The sequence below is a fragment of the Aquarana catesbeiana genome, linkage group LG01 (genome assembly GCF_042186555.1).
Source record: "Aquarana catesbeiana isolate 2022-GZ linkage group LG01, ASM4218655v1, whole genome shotgun sequence".
Taxonomy (NCBI): domain Eukaryota; kingdom Metazoa; phylum Chordata; class Amphibia; order Anura; family Ranidae; genus Aquarana; species Aquarana catesbeiana.
Genome location: NC_133324.1, coordinates 328,258,996 through 328,279,276, shown reverse-complemented (window position 1 = coordinate 328,279,276; position 20,281 = coordinate 328,258,996). Strand labels below are relative to the sequence as shown.

At 42.6% G+C, this 20,281-nt stretch overlaps 2 protein-coding genes across 2 annotated transcripts in view; one reads left to right on the top strand and one right to left on the bottom strand.

Annotated features, from left to right (window-relative positions):
- SELENOM (selenoprotein M) overlaps positions 1-1,862 on the bottom strand; it is a 38,726-nt gene extending 36,864 nt beyond the window's left edge. The window contains exons 1-2 of the mRNA XM_073631061.1: positions 1,657-1,862; positions 1,385-1,420 (exon numbers count right to left, since the gene is read on the bottom strand). Of these exons, the coding sequence (XP_073487162.1) occupies positions 1,385-1,420; positions 1,657-1,755 (135 nt within the window). The 5' untranslated portion in view covers positions 1,756-1,862. The remainder of the gene's footprint in view (positions 1-1,384; positions 1,421-1,656) is intronic.
- INPP5J (inositol polyphosphate-5-phosphatase J) overlaps positions 1-20,281 on the top strand; it is a 137,027-nt gene that overhangs the window by 38,428 nt on the left and 78,318 nt on the right. The window lies entirely within an intron of this gene.

Genomic DNA, 20,281 nt, shown 5'->3' with positions numbered 1-20,281 from the left:
TATTCTTATATAAAAAATCTAGTGAATATAATAATGCAATCGTATGCGATTATAAGTTGCGATCATGAACAATCAAAATTGCAATCCTATGCGATCCTCCCAATGACAACCTGTGTAGCATACACACACACACACACACACACACACACACACACACACACACACACACACACACACACACACACACACACACGTAGCATTCATATGCAATAGAGAAATTTGCAACCCTGTGCAATAATTGCAGTGACAAGCGATAAACGAGCACTTTACTTTTATATCATCTTTTTTATAATCTGCAATGAGCACCAGAAGAATGGAGTAGTTATGAATGGACTTTATGCTGCGATTTTATGGACACAGATTAGTGCATGAATTAGTTTGGCACAAGAGCACTTTAAACACAGTTCACTTTATTTCTATATTGATTATTGTATATTGATGCACTTTTATATAGATTTATGTAAATTACAGATTGTCACTGCAAATATCGCAGTATTGCAATTATCGCACAGGGTTGCAAATTTCTCTATTGCATATGAATGCTACGTGTGTGTGTGTATGCTACACAGGTTGTCATTGGGAGGATCGCATAGGATTGCAATTTTTATTGTTCATGATCGCAACTTATAATCGCATAAGATTGCATTATTATATTCACTAGATTTTTTTTTATATAGGAATAGTATATCCCGCCACCACTATTTAACTGCAGCCAGTAATATTATGGTTTAGTATGGTTACCGTATGATTACATTTGGATAGCGCAGCATTACATTGGCATAAAACTTTTTGGCACGGGCATAAAGGACGTGATCAATGCTAGCAGCTGTCCTTTAATCATCTCTAATTATCATTTGGATTTTCACATGGTAGCTCGCAAAATTCTGTTTGTTTTTTTTATTAGGCTAGCCATACATGATACACTTTTCTTGACCGTATAATCGTATAATAACCTAAACTTTCATTTTGTATGGGCAGGCTCATGCACTATATAGGTAAATCTAAAGGAAATTGAATAAGAAAATTGTATAATGTATGGCCAGCCTTAGTCTTTTAAAAAGATCTATAATATGATTTGTGATTCCTTTTCATCACTGTCTGACCAGCCTAACCAGTTTTATGTACCCACCACGTTGGCAGCATGCATCGTCATCATACCGCTACAACACAACAGAGCTCAGACAGCCCACATGTCTTCCAAGTGTAACAGCTGGAACATCCAAAACCCCATTAGCATCAGCTTGGAGGCATCATCCAACCCGGGCCATCGGTGTCATAATATTCTCAGCAACTAGACAACTAGCATTATTTCAGTCGTCTATTTTACCTAAATAAATACACAAATTTGATTCTGGTCGAAACCCCAAATACGTTTTCATCTTACCTCTCTCAGCCTGTTGAGCTGTCATCCACCGCATGTCTGGAAAGGAAACACAAACAGGTTAGATCCCATTGCAACCACTCCCTGGGTTACTCATCCACAATCACAGAAATCACACACTTTCACTGACAGATGTTGCATTGCGGAGACTGTCAGGCAAAGAATGGTTAAGCCATGCTAGCCTGTAGGCTGCTTTCTCTGCAAGAGTTTGGAAGGCACAATGCCAGCCTGCAGGGCCCAGAGCCCCTCCAACAATATCATACCACAGCACTCACCTCCACCTTTCCCCGTGCCATCTTTTCTAACTTTTTCCAGTCAATTTCATAGCCCAGCAAGGGCTGAAAGAGGCCAAACAGCAGCAATGGCAGCCACATTTGTGGAGTCAGGTTTCTGCTTTGTTAGAGAGGAGAAGGCAGGCAGATGAGGAAGTTCAGCAGATTGTGTGTTATGTTTGTGTGTGTGCCACGTCACATAGACTAGTGAATGAGGAGGGACATAGAGAGGAGGAGATGCAACCCTCCACATTTCTTTCTATAACCCCCCCTGGGAAGAAACATATCATTAACACTGTGTATTCCCCCAGGACTATGTTTTCTGAAGTCACAGATGTCAGCTGCAATAGATAAGTACACATTGCAGGAGCCTGCAGCCCACTACACATTATGACAACATAGCTCCCTACTGTCCCTCATTTGGAGGGACTGTCCCTCTTTTCACACCATTTGTCCCTTGTGCATCCTCAGTTGTCCCTCTTTTTGGTCTAATGTTTACATTTTTGCACAAAATGTACCATTTTACTACCAAACGTGATATACTGCACTAAACTTTTTATCCAGCCTCTACATTATTGCATTTGTTATTTTGAAAAGCTAATATAAAGGAAGCCAAAAAAGCACTTGCGTGGTTTAGCCCATCATTTTTTTTGTACCCATGGGCATGGCAGGGAAGTGTCCTTTGCCTACATACTATGTGCAAGAAGGTGTCCCTCTTTATCATTTCAGAAAGTTGGGGGGGGGGGGGGGGGGGGGTTGTTACAAGCTGTATTGGGTTTGTCATTTTCTTGGAGATACATAGATTTCCTAGTAATCATTTACTCTAAGTAGACCAATTTGTGAGAAATGCCTTTAGAACCAAATACCTAAAAAGCTTTGGAAAACAGTTATATACACTTACTGGCCATTTTATTAGGTACACCATTTCAATTGCTTGGTAACACAAATTACTAATCAGCCAATCACATGGCAGCAACTCAATGCATTTAGGCATCTAGATGTGGTGAAGACAGGGCTTTTTTTTTCTCAGAGAATAGGTGCAGGAACTCAACCATGCCCGCCACGCACACACCTGCCAAATGGCATCAAATAGTAGCTCTTCTCTCTGCATACAACCCCTCCCTCCACTGCCCTCATCTTCTCCCCCCTCCTTAACCACTTCCCTACCCGCCTATAGTCAAATGACGTCCACAGATGGTATCTCCCATCCTGGGTGGACGTCATATGACGACCTCGGGTTCCCGGCCGCCGAGGGGGTGCCCGCCGCATTGCTCGGGACCCGGTGCGTGTGCACGGCGGCCGCGATGTCCGCCGGGCACCCGCGATTGCCCGTTAACCGGGCCGGACTGTGGATCTGTGTGTGTAAACACACAGATCCACGTCCTGTCAGCTCAGAGGAGAGCGATCTGTGTTCCCAGAACAGAGGAACACTGATCGGTCTCCTCCCCTTGTACGTCCCCGCCCCCTACAGTTAGAAGCATTCCCTAGGAAACACATTTAACCCCTTGTGTCCCCCTAGTGGTTAACCCCTTCACTGCCTGTCACATTTACACAGTAATCAATGCAATTTTATAGCATTGATCGCTGTATCAATGTAAATGGTCCCAAAAATGTGTCAAAAGTGTCCGATGTGTCCGCCATAATGTCGCAGTCACGAAAAAAAATTGCGATCGCCGTTATTATTAGTAAAAAAATAAATAAATATTTTTTTTTATAAAAATGCCATAAATCTATCCCGTATTTTATAGACGCTATAACTTTTGCGCAAACCAATCAATATACGCTTGTTGCGATTTTTTTTACCAAAAATATGTAGAAGAATACGTATCGGCCAAAACTGAGGAAAAAATTATTATTTTTTTTTTAAATTGGGATATTTATTATAGCAAAAAGTAAAAAATAATGTGTTTTTTTCAAAATTGTCGCTCTTTTGTTTATAGCGCAAAAAATAAAAACCGCAGAGGTGATCAAATACCACCAAAAGAAAGCTCTATTTGTGGGGAAAAAAAGAACGTCAATTTTGTTTGGGTACAACGTCGCACGACCGCGCAATTGTCATTTAAAATGCGACAGCGCTGAAAACTAAAAATTGGTCTGGGAAGGAAGGGGGTGAAAAGGCCCGGTATTGAACCGGTTAAAAGCTCCACCATCTGTCATATATCTTACCTTTGTTGCAATATTAAGCTAAAGCACCTATCCGGCTGTAGTACCTCCCAGCATACTATACTATACTGCAGTCACTTGCAAGGGAGATCATGCAGTAGGAGCATCAACAACTGGTCAACAGGGAAAAAAATGGAAACCACAGAGGGTGCAGCCTACCACGCACCCTCTCCGGCCCATGACTGCACTGAACCCTGGTCACCTGTTCTGTATCTCCCTTGTCCCTGACCGGCACTCGGTGAGATCTGCGCAGGAGCTACTGACAGATAAGCTATAAACTGCTGTAAAAGCTGTAAACGCAGAAGCTGGACTTCAGTGTTACCAAGTGATAGTGGTGAGCAGGGAGCAGAAGACCTGAGCCAGAGGTGGTGGAACTGAGTTCCCCCTAGTTCCTGCTGAAAAAAAGCCCTGGGTGAAGATGACTTGCTTACGTTCAAACCAAGCATCAGAATGGGGAAGAAAGGAGATTTAAGTGACTTTGAACGTGGCATGGTTGTTGGTGCCAGACAGGCTGGTCTGAGTATTTCAAAAACTGCTGGGATTTTCACACACAACCATCTCTAGGCTTTACAGACAATGGTGGGAAAAAGAGAAAATATCCAGTGAGCAGAAGTTGTGTGGAGGAAAATGCCTTGTTTATAGATAATAGAAAGGCAACAGTAACTCAAATAACCACTCGCTACAACCAAGGTATGCAGAATACCATCTCAATGCACAGCATGGTCCCCCGTAGCCCTAAACCCTGCACTCTGTACATGGTGCACCCCTAAACCTTGCACTCTGTACACAGCGCACCTCTGAACTCTGCACTCTGCACTCTGTATGTAGAACATTCCTGAACTCTGCACTCTGTATGTAGCACATCCTTGAACTCAGCACTCTGTACATAAAACATCCCTAAACCCTGCACTCTATGTAGCATACCCCTGAACTCTTCACTCTGTATAAATTGCACCCCTGAACTCTGCATTCTGTGCGTAGAGCACCCCTGAGCTCTGTACATGGTGCACCCCTGAACACTATACTCTGTATGTAGCACACCGCTGAACCCTGCACTCTGTACATAGCACACCGTTAAAACCTGCACTCTGTGCATAGTGTACCCCTGAACTCTGCACTCTGTAAATAGCGAACTCCTTAACCCACCACTCTATACATAGGGCGCCCTTGAACTCTGCATCCCATGCATAGAACCATAGTACAATCTGTACACAGCACAACCCTAAGCCGTGCAATCTATACATAGTGAACTCCTGAACCTTGCACTCTGTACGCAATGCACTCCTGAAACCTGCACTCTGTAGCACACCTCTGAACTCTGCACTCCGTACATAATGCACCCCTGAACTCTACACTCTGTGTGTAGCACACCCCTGAATTCTGTACATAGTGCACCCCTGAAACCTACACACTGTACGTAGTGAACCCTTGAACCCTGCACTCTGCACATAGTGCACCCCTGAACCCTGCACTCTGTGCATTGCACACCCCTGCAGTGTGTATGTAGCACACCCCTGAACCCAGCAATCTGTATTTATATTACCCTTGAACTCTGCACTCTGTGCATAACACACCCCTAAACCCTGCACTTTGTATATAGCTTACTTCTCAACCCTGCTATCTGTACACAGCACACCCCTGAGCTCTGTACTCTGTATGTAGCACACCTCTGAACTCTGCACACTGTACATAGCGCACTCCTGAACTCTGCACTTTGTACGTAGCACAAGTACACTCCTGAACACTGAACATTTTGTATCCTTTGTATTTTATTTTAGCGTTGCCCTAAACTGTGCACTCTGTACATGGTGCACCCCTAAACCTTGCACTCTGTACACAGCGCACCTCTGAACTCTGTATGTAGCACACCTCTGAACCCTGCACTCTGTATATAGGGCACTCCTGAACTCTGCACTTTGTACGTAGCACACCCCTAAATCCTGTATATAGCATACCCTTGAACTCTGCACTCTGTGCAAAACACACCCCTGAACAATGCATTTTGTACATAGCATACTCCTGAACCCTGCAATATGTACATAGCATACCCCTGAACCCTGCACTCTGTACATAGCACACTCCTGAACCCTGCATTTTGTACATAGTGCACCCCTCAACCCTGCACTCTGTACAAAGAGCACCCCTAGACCCTGCACCCTGTACATAGCACTATTCTTACTCTGTACATGGCACACCCCTGAACTCTGCACTCTGTACACAGCGGACTGATGACCTCTACACTCTGTGCATAACACGTCCCTGAACTCTGCATTCTGTACATATTGTACCCCTGAACTCCTTATGTAGGGCACCTCACCCTGTACAAAGTGTACGCCTGAACTCTGCACTCTGTGTGTAGCGCACCCCTGAACGATGAACTCTGCATGTAGCATACCTACTGAACTCTGTATGTAGCACTCCCCTGAACTCTGCACTTTGTGCATAACACACCCCTGAACTCTGCATTCTGTATATAGTGTACCCCTGAACAATGTGCGTAGCGCACCTCCAAACCCTGTACTCTGTACATAGCATACCCCTGAACCCTGTACTCTGTGTTCAGTGCACCCTTGAATCCTGCACGCTATGCAAAGTGCACCCCTGAACTCCCCACTCTGTACTTAGCACACTCTTGAACCCTGCACTTTATACGAGGACACCCTCAAACTCTGCACTCTGTGCATAGCGCCCCTCTGAAACGTGCACTCTGTACATAGCGCACCCCTAAACCCTACACTCTGTACATAGCACACTCCTCAATCTTTCACTTTATATACAGTGCACCTCTGAGCTCTGCACCCTTCATGTAGCATACCTCTGAACTCTGCACTCTGTACATAGTGCACTTCTGAGCTCTGTATGTAGCATACCCCTAAACTCTGCACTCTGTACACAGTGTACTCCTGGACCCTGCATTCTGTATGTAGTGCACCCCTGAACAATGCACTCTGTACATAGCACACCCCTAAACCCTGTACTCTATACACAGTGCACTCCTGAACTCTGCATTTTGTGCGTAGCACACCCCTGAACTCTGCACTCTGTGGGGTTCATTTGTTAAAACTGGAGAGCAAAAGTTATAGCGTCTACAAAATAGGGGATAGATTTAGGGACTTTACATTTTTTTTAATTGTATTTACTGGTAATGGCGGCAATCTGCGATTTTTAGCAGGACTGCGACATTGCGGCTGACAAATCTGACCTGAAGTGACACTTTTTGGGGTCTAGTGACACCAATACTGTGATCAGTGCTAAAAAAATGCACCGATCAATGTATAAATTACACTGGCAGGGAAGGGGTTAACACTAGGGGCGATCAAAGGGTTAACTGTGTTCCCTGGGTGTGTTCTAACTGTGTGGGGGATGGGCTCACTGGGACAACACAGAGATCGCTGTTCCTGATTACTTGGAACGGCCGGTCTCAGTGTTGTCCCCTGTCAAAACGGGGATCCACCTTGTTTACATAGGCAGATCCCTGTTGGCCCTCTGTGGAGCGATCGTGGGTTGCCCGATGTGAAGCTGGCGCATGCCCACAGTATCATATGCACGGAACGACATACAGGTACGTCGTTTCGCGCAGCCAGGCCGCCTTGCCACAGTATATGTGCAATGGGCGTTCCGGAAGTGGTTAAAGATGCCTTATTAGACAATGTAAACACCAACCCATAAGATGGCAAACAACTGAATTGTAGTAATGCTAAACCCAATTATAACTGGTGCAAACAAGGTTAAAAGTATCGGCATCAACTAACCCAAAAATAAAGGAGTATGTGGAGATGTCTAGAGAATGCAAGATATATATACACAGGGTTGTTAGAAACCATGGGGCCCCATACAGCCTATTTCACAGGGTTCCCCCCACCCCCTGGCTGAAAGTGACTGAGGGCATAGATTTTTTTAGTCTTTCTCTGCAGCAGCAGCTGCACAGATGAATGAACAGGGAGCACTCTACAGCTTCCTGCTCATTCACAAACGGAAGCATAGTAAACACAGTTTACTATGCTTCAGTGTTGAATGGACACAGGAGTAATTGGTACCGATTGTTCACTGTGGTTATTCAGGAAAGGAAGGGGCCAGTAAATTACATATTTACCAGCCCCTTCTCCCACGCTCTGTCCTGAAACAACATCCCCTTATGTGTCCGTAGCAGCTTCCGGGGAGAAGAAAGGAGGGAAGCCGGAAGTGCTGTGGGGGAAAGGGGCACAGGGGTCCGGACAACAGATGGAAGAGGCACATGTGCTAGGGCCAATTTCCGTGCAGTTCAGCCCAAGGGAAAAGCTGGCAGCACTGCAGGGGCAGGCCCTCCTGCCCAGCCCCCCCCCCTTTTGAACTGATGGGGCCGGGCCCAGTACAGGAGGGCTGACTGTAGTGCCTTATCAGCAGCCCTGTATATACACTTTAAAAAAGGTCAAGGTATCATTGGCAGCCCAAGTACATGATATCTTTTTAGGAATACACCTGCTGGAGATACTATAAGCGTTTTTGAACTTCTTTGAGAAAAGAGGTCATATATTTCCAGTCATTCACTCTTGGAACATGATTTGCACCAAGCTCTTTTATCTGGACAGTTTTTTTATGAAATTTAACACACAAATGTTTATTCTTGAGATCTATTTGTTTTGTATGAGCGTGTGTAGTCTTCAATATGTTCTGAGGACAACTCTAGATTTTGAAGATTGATGACGCGCAGCTGCTTTTGTTTTAGGTTTGTTTTTCTAATTCCGTGTACACACGAGCGGAATGTCCCACAGAAAAAGACGGGAGCTTTTCATCGTATATTCCGATCATGTGTATGCCCCATCGGACTTTTTTCGTCTCAAATTCTGATGGACCTAGAAAGTGAACATGTTCTAAATTTTTCCGACAGACCAATTCCTATCGGGAAAACCGCTCGTCTCTATGCTGTTCCGACGTACCAAAAATTGCGCATGGTCTGAAGCAAGTACGAGACGGAAGCTATTGGCTACTGGCTATTGAACTTCTGTTTTCTAGTCCCGTCGTAGGTGTTGTATGTCACCGCGTTCTGGACGGTTGGAATTTGGTGTGACTGTGTGTATGCAAGATAGCTTGAGCGGAATTCCGTCGGAACTCCGTCGGAAAAACCTTCAGAAAACCGGTCGAGTGTACAGGGCAATACCGTTTATTCATTTAGTAGCTTGCACCTTTAATATATATTTTTTTGCATGGGTGTTTAATCCTATTCATTTTAAGGGGCAGTCTCTAGACATGTGCAATTCGTTTCGTAACAAATCGAAATTCGGCCATATTTTGCATCTTTCGGACATTCGGATGCATCCGAATGTCCGAATACAAAATAACGAATTTCAACTAATACGAAAGAAATTATAGCAAATATAACAAATGAATTCAACATGACTCAGTAATTCGTTAAAGATCTAATTAAACAAAAGGTCAGCCCAAAGTAAATCTTATAGTCCAATCAGCTGATTAATTTTGTGCTGGAGGTTGGATTACTGGCAAAGTGCATTCCTGAGAACTGAGTGAGAAGGGGGTTGTATTGTATTTGAGCAGAGGAGAAGAGATATTGTCATTGTGTGTGTTAATAGATTCAATAAACAAACGACTTTCCAAACTACGAATCATTATCACGAATATATATGCATACATAAATATCGAATTTCAACTAATACGAAAGGAATTATAGCGAATATAACAAATGAATTCGACATGATTCGAGATTCAGTATAACGAATATCGACACTCTATGAATAATAACGAATTATCCGAAAACAAATTAACGTAACATAACGAATATAACAGAACGAAATGATGTATTTTACGAATGACAACGAACCGAAACTAAATTAAATTTCCAGTTGTGCACAAGTCTAGCAGTCTCTATTGCGTTAATTGTGTAGACGATTCAGCTCACCACTTCGGCTATGCAACAGGTTGGGTCCCATACACTTGGCGGTTTGCTGACATAGAAATCTCCAGTCCTCACGATCAGATCCTCATGAGACTCAGTCTCTCACTGGTGTAAGCAACAGGTATTTCCAGCTCTGGTCCCAGCTCAGTGAAAGACCATTCTGTGGCTCAGTCCCCAGGTTCTTTCTCAGGTTTAGCCTCTCTGAATGCGGGCACAAACAGGTAGGAGCAGCAGGTCTGTACCCCACAGTCTGCAGCACAAGAGGCTCCCAGTGGCGCAGTCCTTGGCACCTATTCCACACCCCAGCCTTCCTGGCTTCCTGCACTGTTCTCCCCAGATCCCTGCAGAATTGCACAGGGAAAAACTCACTCTCTCCTCTTCTTTGTCCAGGGATCTTTGGATGTTGTAGTTTTCAACTGTGTTCCCCTCAACAGACTTTCTGAACAACATGTCCCATGATCAGGGCTGCTGTCAGAAATCACGGAGCCCCATACAGCCTATCTGACAGTGCCCTCTTCGGCCGAAAGTGACTGAGGACATAGATTTATTAGTCCCTTTCTCTGCAACCTCACCTGCACAGATGAATGAATAGGAAGTGCTCTGAGGCCTTCTGTTCATTCACAAATTGAAACATAGTAAATACAGTTTACTGTGCTTCAGTGATGAATGGACACAGCTGCAATCGCTACCAATCGCTTACTGTAATCATTCAGGAAAGAAAGGGGCCTCCACTCTCTATCCTGAAACCTCCCCGTCTGCCTGCAGCAGCTTCCGGCAGGAGAGGAGGGAAGCCCGTAGTGCTATGGGGTGGGGGGAGGAAGGGGCACACAGGGGCACAGAAGAAAGCGGCGCATGTGCTAATGCCAATTCCCCTGCAGTGCAGCCGGAGAGAGAAAGATAAGTAGACGCTGGCAGCGCTGCAGGAGGAGTCAGAAGTGGATCAATGTTTGCAAAAAGACAGTACAATCGGCCCTCCAGCTCAGCAGGTGCCCGGGCCCACCTTTTGAACTAAAAAGGGGCCTGACCCAATACAGGAGGGCTGGTTGTACTGCCTTATCAGCAGCCCTGCCCATGATCCTCCTCCTTCGCTTTACTGATTGCTGCTACTCAGTGGGGGAGGGGAAGCAGGAGTGAGCAAGGGATTCACGCAGCTCGCTCTATTTACAGACAGCAGCGCAGCAGTGGGGAGAGAAACACAGCTGTCCTGTTTTTTTTTTTGTTTTGTTTTTTTTCAGCTGGCACAAGTAAAGTGGATGGAAAAATTCCCCTCTGCCACCCCCCCCCCCCCCCCCCCCGCCAAAATCAGAATACATTGATCAGTGGCTGCAGATGCTGATAATTTCCTGCAGAAGTCCATCCAACAAGCAACTTCTGATGAGTGTGGACAGCCACACAGTCATTGAAATTTGACAGACTCACGCTTAACTGGACAATTTTTATTAGTGTATGGCCAAGTTAACTGTCAGTCAAAGGAAAAAAGAAAACCCGCTGCTCCAGGTGAGATAAGGAAGCCTAATGATCCAGCAGGTGCTCGTCTCGGTTTGCCTCCGCACACAATGACTGGGCGCACGTGAAGTGTGCGAAACGCGTCTATCCAGCATTCTGATGCCTGTAATTTTTGGGATGTCCAAATAAAGAGGATTTTGATCTACAGTGGTATGCGGCCATTTCTTCTAATTTAACTGTCAGTCAAGCTATCACAGCACTGAAAAATGAAAAATTACCTGCTAATGAAGGGTATTACGGACTGGTAAACAGGTAGTTAAAGTGCATGTATTGCAGAGATTTACTTTATTGGATACAGTAGGTAGGATTTTTGTTAGGGTTTGGGTTTTAGAATGGTGTGAATGTATTGTGGGCAGGGCTAAGGTGCCCGAGTGGGGACAAGTGGAACTGCACTAGCTAATTCCTGAACTTCAGACTGGGAGCTGCAGTCATGTGACAATCAACATTAAAGCAAGTCTCCTAGAAATAGAAGTGAGCTGCAATGACACTATTAACTCCTTTCTCCCTGTGCTGACTCTATTACACTGATGACACTGAAGTACTCCTTTGCATAAAGGACACCACTCCCAGGTTTTCAGTGTAGCAAGGTCCCAGGCCTCCTTCAGTCTAATCAGAACATTCAGAGCCATGAGCTGCTGACATCCTTCCATGTCGATTGGGTTGTAAGGCATAGTGGGTGTAGTGTAAAGTAGAATCATGAGCGCCAGACACTTCTTGAATGAAAAGAGATTTTATTTCTCTTAAACCGAACTTTGGGAGAGAGGGTTAGGCCCAGGACACCCTTAGGCAGTTGCAATGTTAATTTGGCAGACTCCGAGACTTCTATAGGAGGACAGCCATGCAGGGAAAGCATCCAGCAAGATGCCATATCTGCATGTGTAGGAATGCTGTCTCCTATGGCAACAGTCTTTAACAGTTTCTAACACAAAGTGTAACAGTTCCTTCACTTCCACTACAATCACTTCTTGTAGTTCTTCAACCCACTGAGCTCCCAGTCTCTCTCACTAGATTAGATGATTCACTGCCACTGAGCCGCAAGTGGAGGTGCCAAGCACTTAACCCCCTCCACTACCAGAGGAAACATCACCCTTGCTAGTCGTCATCCCCTGGCTGATTAGCTGCCTTGCATGTGATACAAACACTGTAGTCCTTAGCAACAGCACATTAACTTTCACAGGACAGCTCTCTATGTGTTAGATCCAAGTATTGCATCTTCCTCTAGCTCAGTCCCCTGGTTGTTTTTCAAGCCCTGTTCTTTTGATTTGTTGTGTCTGCACCCCTTTAAGAGACTTCAGGCCATGCAAAACAAGTAAAGAAACAATATCCTTTACTGAAGTAGTTGCTGATAATAGTGCAGTTCTCAAAAGCAGTTCAACACAAATCCCAACAGAGCTCTTCTAACATCCACAGAGTTTGTATACCTTATGCCATGGTTGACCAACCTTCGGCCATCCAGCTGTTGCAGAACGACAGGACCAATGAGGCAATGCAAGGAAAGTCCCATGAGGCATTGCAAGGCTGACAGTTGCAAGCATGACTCCCAAGGGCAGAGGCATGATGGGACTGCAACAGCTGGAAGACACCCATGCCTTATGCAGAAGGCAAGTCCTGAAAACAATACTTTTTAAGGCAAAAGTCCCTTAAAGCGGGAGTCCGGCGACCAATCCTTTTTTTTTTTTTTTTAGGTCATTGAGACACTTTGCTAATCCCAAAATAATACTCACAGTTTGGGTGTAATATTTCCGCCTCTGTCTGTTTTCGTACTGAAGAATAACTTTAAAAATGTGATGCTGGCTGTTTCCATCTTGCTTGTGGGCATGTGAAGCCCACAAGCATTGATTTCAGGGATGCCGTGAATGCTGTTCATTCACAGCTTGTTCACTGAATCTTGGGAAGCCTGACACTAAGCTCCCAGGAGACAGTGCGGCGCCGGGGAAAGGCAATAAACACACCTACTCCCATGGGAGGAGAGACAGGAAGTGCCACAATAAAGTACAATATAAAGGTAATTACAGTGATAAAAAAAATGCTGCCCTCCTCAGATGGGGTAATCCAAAAATAAAACAAAAAGGAAGGCGCACGCACCTAGTGCATTACCAAAAAACATTTATTGAATAATAACTATCAATGAGACATAAAACCACACAATGTTGAGCAGTGGGGACACATGTCCTAGCTTAGCTCTGAGGAAGGGGGTGCACCTCCGAAACGCATCAGCTTTTACCCCTTGATGTGTTATGGCACATGTGTCTGCACTGCTCAGCATTGTGTGGTTTTATGTCTTATTGATGGTTGCTACTTTGTGAGTACCCACTTTTTACTGGTTTTATTATTCAATAAATGTTTTTTGGTGCGCCTTCCTTTTTGTTTTGTATTTGTAACTCTCAGGTCAACCTGAGGGCACAGGAAAGCATACAAGATTGTAACATTTGGCATCTGACTGGCTCAACTAACATGAAACAATTAGCACAGCCAGGGCAAATAAGTACTTACACAGGCAAAGACATTAACCCCATGGTAAGCACCTGCCTACAGGGTAGCATGCAGGAAAAGCTACTGCAGACAGTGCAGGGAGAGCTGCCAGAGAATTTACTGTGGACAGTTGGGGGAAGCCTGCTAAAGAAGATCCTACAGAAAGAAGAAAGAAAGAGGATATTTCAGGTGCTAGTACATAGCTCCAAAATTGCAATGAAGAGGCAGAGGCTCCTTCCTTGGGCACTATGGTGTTGGGGGGGCATTCTCTGTCACATTGCTCTGTGCATCTTAGGTGTGCTAAAGTATACTGCAGGTTATAACTCAACCCTTGACAATACTGTATTTTTATTTATAAAAAGGCTAGAACCTCTGACAGTTATTTTGCTTTCTGTGTAACCACTGTGGAAGATTTTGCCTTACTTCCTGTTCCAGTGACAGGGGTTGAGGGACAGAAAGTAATCAAGCATCACAGGAGCTCCAACCCTTCGATGTTCTATCAAAAAAATATATATATATATAACTTGAATACCAAGGGTAGTCGAATAACCTGAAATTTATCTACAACAGAGAGTTCATGTTTTGAGACGGAAGCAGCCATTGTTTTTTGTTCTTTTTTTTTATCTTACATCTTCTTAGAACACTGACCTGATGCTGGCAGGTATAATTGTCATCTAATACTGGCTACTGTGAATATTCTATAACCAACAGCTGCTTGGCAACCAGCTACTTGTTTTTCATTTTTCCACTAGAATTAATACCATGGTAAGCGAAGGACATATTCTGACCTATTTTCTACATGGTTTCTCTGGATCACATGCCTGTACCAAGACAGAGTGCGTGCTCTACATAAATCCACTCTGATGAGCCGATCACAGCTGCTTTATAAGCAGAGAATCTCTAAAATGGATGGGTAGTCTGATAAACAAGAACTACTGGGAAACTGCTTAATACATGTACTGCTTAATACATTTATAGATATATATATATATATATATATATATCTATAAATAGATATATAGATATATTTAAAAAAATATCTTCTAAAGGTTTGAAGGCCAATTTTGAGATCCAGACAGCAGATCACTTTGCAAAATCGGCTGTGGTTAAAAAAATATAGAGTGGTCTAGGCCCTGCCTCAGCCTTTGACAGAGCAATGGAGACCCAACAGTACACTGATGACATCACTCTGTTTTCTCTTTCTCTCAGGAGGTTTGCAGTGTTACCGCCGTGTCCCCAGGGCCATGCCTCTCATTAAGATGGTTATTACTCTCATGGAGGCACGGTGGGGGCAGCACTGAGGATGGAGTGTCCATTCTGGACTCTCCATCCTTTGTGCATTTCAGTAACGCTGAGCCTGGTAGAAACACTGTTATTGCAACAGTGTTATTGAGTTCCCTGCCTAGCTGGTAGACAGTGGTACACAGTGGCCAAGCTTCTTCATTGATGCAGAGGCTGATAATAGTGCAGATTCAGTGTCACCGAGCACAGTACTGCTAGCTAGCGACTCACCTGTGTGGCTGGCTGCTGGCTTTTTAAGGCTAGACCTTTTATGTTGTGAGGTTATATTTTTTTTTTATACCTTTGAATTGCCCCTTTGAATAAACACTTTGGCTGTTATAGCCCACTAAACTTATTTTGAGTTTATTTCTCTTTATTGATGTTTTATTTAATATATTGCTCCTTTGTACTGTCCCATAAAAAAGGAAACTTAATTCCTATTTGATAAACACATCATAATTTGATTTATAAAAAATAAGGTTCTCTATACAGTATTTTGCTGATAGAGCTTATAGAATCTGGCACAGACTTTTCTGCATAAAGTACTTGGATATCTTGGCAGCTATACAGTCTATAGTGCAATCTCTGGGGAAAAAAAGATCTACTCAAAACATTTACACCAAAAGAAAGTCATGAATAAAGGTGCAGACGAAGCATTTTAAAAGTCCAACTGGACTTTCAGTTTTTATCAGCTAAATGCATTCCAGGTGCATCAAAATCAAATATGTACAAAGTCTTACAGTTCATTCCCTTTAGAAAGCAGCTACAGCCCAAGTAGAAAAGCCTGTCCCCTGCCAATATACTGCATAGAAGGACCTTTCCTTTGTGTGGAGGCAGTGGTCTCTCTACAGGGGTCTAACACATCCCCTTCAGAGCTAGTTTTCCAATCAGCAGAGAGCATGGTTTTAGCTGACTGTTCAATTGCATCAAAAGTAAACACATACATCTTGAAATTTGGCATTTTCAAGTATATGGATTAACGTACAATGTTATTTGTTTTATTTATTGTTTATTAAAATTCATTATTTATTGAATTGATTGCTTAATTAATTTTAATTATTTATTGTTTTATTGTAATGTAATTTTTTTACTCATTTTTAATGTAGCAGTTTTTGCATTTCTTTTCTAAACTTTGATTTGATTTGAAAGAAACTAAAAATAAAATAAATGAACTGTGTATCCATAGAATACTTTACTTTATACAGGTTTTTTTATTGTTACCCATCAAGCAAGAGAGCACCATTACCTTGATTTTGTGTGGAGAAAGTTTCGGAACTGAATACATTTTTAGCTTGGGGTCTCCATGGATCGGGCTTGTTTTTCCAGCACATCCCAAAGATGTTCCATTGGATTGAGATCTGGGGAATGTTTAGGCCAAGTCAACACCTGGAACGTATGGTTGTGGTCCTTAACCACTTCAGCTGCAGAAGGATTTACCCCCTTCCTGACCAGAGCACTTTTTACAATTTGGCACTGCGCTGTTTTAACTGGTAATTGCGCGGTTATGCAATGCTGTACCCAAACAAAATTTGCATCCATTTTTTCCCCACAATTGGAGCTTTCTTTTGGTGATATTTGATCACCTCTGCAGTTTTTATTTTTTTTTTTAAATATAATAAACTAAATTATAGTCTCAAAAAATTTACTAAGCGTATATTTATTGGTTTGCGCAAAAGTTATAACGTCTACAAACTAGGGTACATTTTCTGGAATTTACGTAGCTTTTAGTTTATGACTGTCTATCTCATTTCTTGGGGTGCTAAAATGGCAGGGCAGTACAACCCCCCCCAAATGACTCCATTTTGGAAAGTAGGCACCCCAAGGAATTTGCTGAGAGGCTTGTTGAGCACATTGAATATTATATTTTTTTGTCACAAGTGATTGAAAAATGACAAAAAAAATACTTAAACAAAGTTGTCACTAAAATGATATATTGCTCAAACATGCCATTGGCATATGTGAAATTATACCCCAAAATACTGAGTAAGGGGATATCACATGTGTAGGACTTTGGCAGTCTAGTCGCGTACAGGACCCCGAAAACCAATCACCGCCTTCAGGATTTCTAAGGGTGTAAACTTTTGATTTCACTCCTCACTACCTTTAATAGTTTTGGAGGCAGTGAAATGCCCAGATAGCACAAAGCCCCCCCCCCCAAATGACCCGATTTTGGAAAGTAGACACCACAAACTATTTGCTGAGAGGCATGTTGAGTCCATGGAATATTTTATATTTTGCCACAAGTTTCGGAAAAATTACAATATTTTTTTTTTTTCAGAAAGTAGTCAAATGATATATTGCTCAAACATGCCATGGGCATATGTGAAATTACACCCCAAAAAATAGATTCCGCTGCTTCTCCTGAGGGGATACCACATGAGTGGGACTTTTTGGCAGTCTAGCTTTCTAAGGGCGTAAATTCTTGATTTCACTCCTCACTACCTATCACTGTTTCGGAGACCCTGAAATGTCAAGATAGCACAACCCCCCCCCCCCCCCAAATGACCCCATTTTGGAAAGTAGACACCACAAGCTATTTGCTGAGAGGCATGTTTAGTATTTTGCAGATCTTGCTTTTTTGTCAAAGTTTTGAAAGTTGAAAAAAAAAAAAAAATGCATTTTCCTTATCTTTCTTCATTTTCCAAACAAATGAGAGCTGCAAAATACTCACCATGCCTCTTAGCAAATAGGGTGTCTAAGTTCCAAAATGGGGTAATTTGGGGTGGTTTTGTGCTATCTTGACATTTCAGGGTCTCCGAAACTGTGATAGGTAGTGAGGAGTGAAATCACCATTTTACGCCATTAGAAAGCCTGAAGGCAGTGCTTGGTTTTCGGGGTCCTGTACGGGGCTAGGCTCCCAAAAAGTCATACACATGTGGTATCCCCATTCTTTAGGAGAAGCAGCAGAATGTATTTTGGGGTGTAATTTCACATATGCCCATGGCATGTTTGAGCAATATATCAGTTCAGTGACAACTTTGTTTAAAATTTATTTATTTAATTTATTTTATTTTTGTAATTTTTCAGTCATTTGTGACAAAAAATAAAATATTCAATGTGCTCAACAAGCCTCTCAGCAAATTCCTTGGGGTGTCTACTTTCCAAAATCCAATAAATAATAATAAAGTTAAATAAACAGTAAATAAAACAAATAACATTGTACATTAATCCATATACTTGAAAATATGGTATCCCCGTTCTTTAGGAGAAGCAGCAGAATGTATTTTGGGGTGTAATTTCACATATTCCCATGGCATGTTTGAGCAATATATCATTTAGTGACAACTTTGTGAAAAAAAAATAAAAATAAAATTGTCACTTTCCCAAAACTTGTGGCAAAATATAAAATATTCCATGGACTCAACATGCCTCTCAGCAAATAGCTTGGGGTGTCTACTTTCCAAAATGGGGTCATTTTGGGGGGGTGTGCTATCTGGGCATTTCATGGCCTTTGAAGCTGGGATAGGTAGTGAGGAGTGAAATCAAAAATTTATGCCCTTAGAAAGGCTGAAGGCGGTGCTTGGATTTTGGGGTCCTGTACGCGGCTAATCTGGTAAAAAGTCCCACACATGTGGTATCACCGTACTCAGGAGAAGCAGCAGAATGTATTTTGGGGTGTAATTTCACAAATGCCCATGGCATGTTTGAGCAATATATCATTTAGTGACAACTAAAACAAAAAAAACCCCCAAAAAATTATTTTTTTTTTGTCATTTTCCTGAAACTTGTGGCAAAATATAAAATATTCTATGGACTCAACATGCCTATCAGCAAATAGCATGGGGTGTCTACTTTCCAAAAAGGGGTAATTTGGGGGGGGGGGTGACCTGTCCTGGTATTTTATGCACAACATTGTAAGCTTATGCCACACATCACCCACTCTTCTAACCAGTTAAACCTTTCTGACACTTTTTGTTTACATGGAAAAATATATTTTTTTTGCTATAAAAAGCAAAGGCCCTACAGATTAAAATGGTGGGTGTTGAATTTTTTTTTTTCACACAGTTTTTGTGCAGCAATTTTTCAAATGCAATTTTTTTGGAAAAAAAAACACTTTTTTTTGAATTCTAATGCACTAAAACACATTATATTGCCCAAAGGTTTGATAAAATATAAAAGATGATCTTATGCCAAGTACATATATACCAAACACGACATGCTTTAAAATTGCGTACAACCATGCAGCGGCGACAAACTGCATACATTTTTAAAAGCCTTTAACAGCATTTACAGGTTACCACTTTAGATTTACAGAAGAGGTCTACTGCTAAAATTACTGCCCTCGATCTGACGTTCGCAGTGATACCTCACATGCATGGTTTGCTTTTTTATTTTATTTTTACACTGTTCTTTTCATTTTTTTTAATCATTTTTATTGTTATCACATAGAATGTAAATATCCCCTATGATAGCAACTTGCAATAGGTAGTGACAGGTACTCTTTTTTTTTTTTTTTTAAATTGGATCTATTAGACTCTAGATCTCTCCTCTGCCCTCAAAGCATCTGATCACACCAAGATCGGTGTGATCAGATGCTTTCCAATTTCCCAATGGTGCTGTTTGTATCCGGCGAAACCGAAGTCATGAAATGCTCGTAGCTTCCGGCTTCTTAGGCCAGAGAGATGATTGGAGCTGTTCTGATCTTTGATCAGCTCTATGGTCAGCTGGCGGAGCCACTGGCTGCATTATCAGGTTCCCCGATGGGACAGGAGAGCCAGAGAGAACCAAGGAAGATGACGGGAGGAGGGGGGGGTGTTCCCTCTCCCACTGCTTGTAAAAGCACTCTAGTGGCTAATTAGCCGCTAGGATTGTTTTTAGATGAAAGCCCACCGCTGGCTGATAAGAACGATACCAAGTTGATACTTAAACCTGCAGGTATCATTCTGGTATAACCACTCAAAGTCCAGCAACATACCAGTACGTTGCTGGTCCTTGTTTGGCATATATTGTAATTTTCCTTTTTTTAATGCAGCCTGTGGGCTGAACAAAAAAAAGATATTGATTGGTGGGTATGCCCACCTTTAGAATACCGGCCTGCATCCACCCACTTCTAATGATGGGCATACATACACCATTTTTTTTTTAACTTTGGTGGTGAAATCACTTCCTACAGCGCTGGAGTATCATGAGAGCAAATACTGTTGCTGTCAGGATAAATAAATCAGTGCTGCAGATGAATGGTGTACCTGAAAAGCAAACAATGGTAACAATAAAACATTAACTCAATAAAACCACAACAATCTGTGCCAAAAAAAAAGAGTAAAAAATATATGTCGAAGCATTGTCTGCAATCCGCCCCTAATGTTAGGGGCAAAT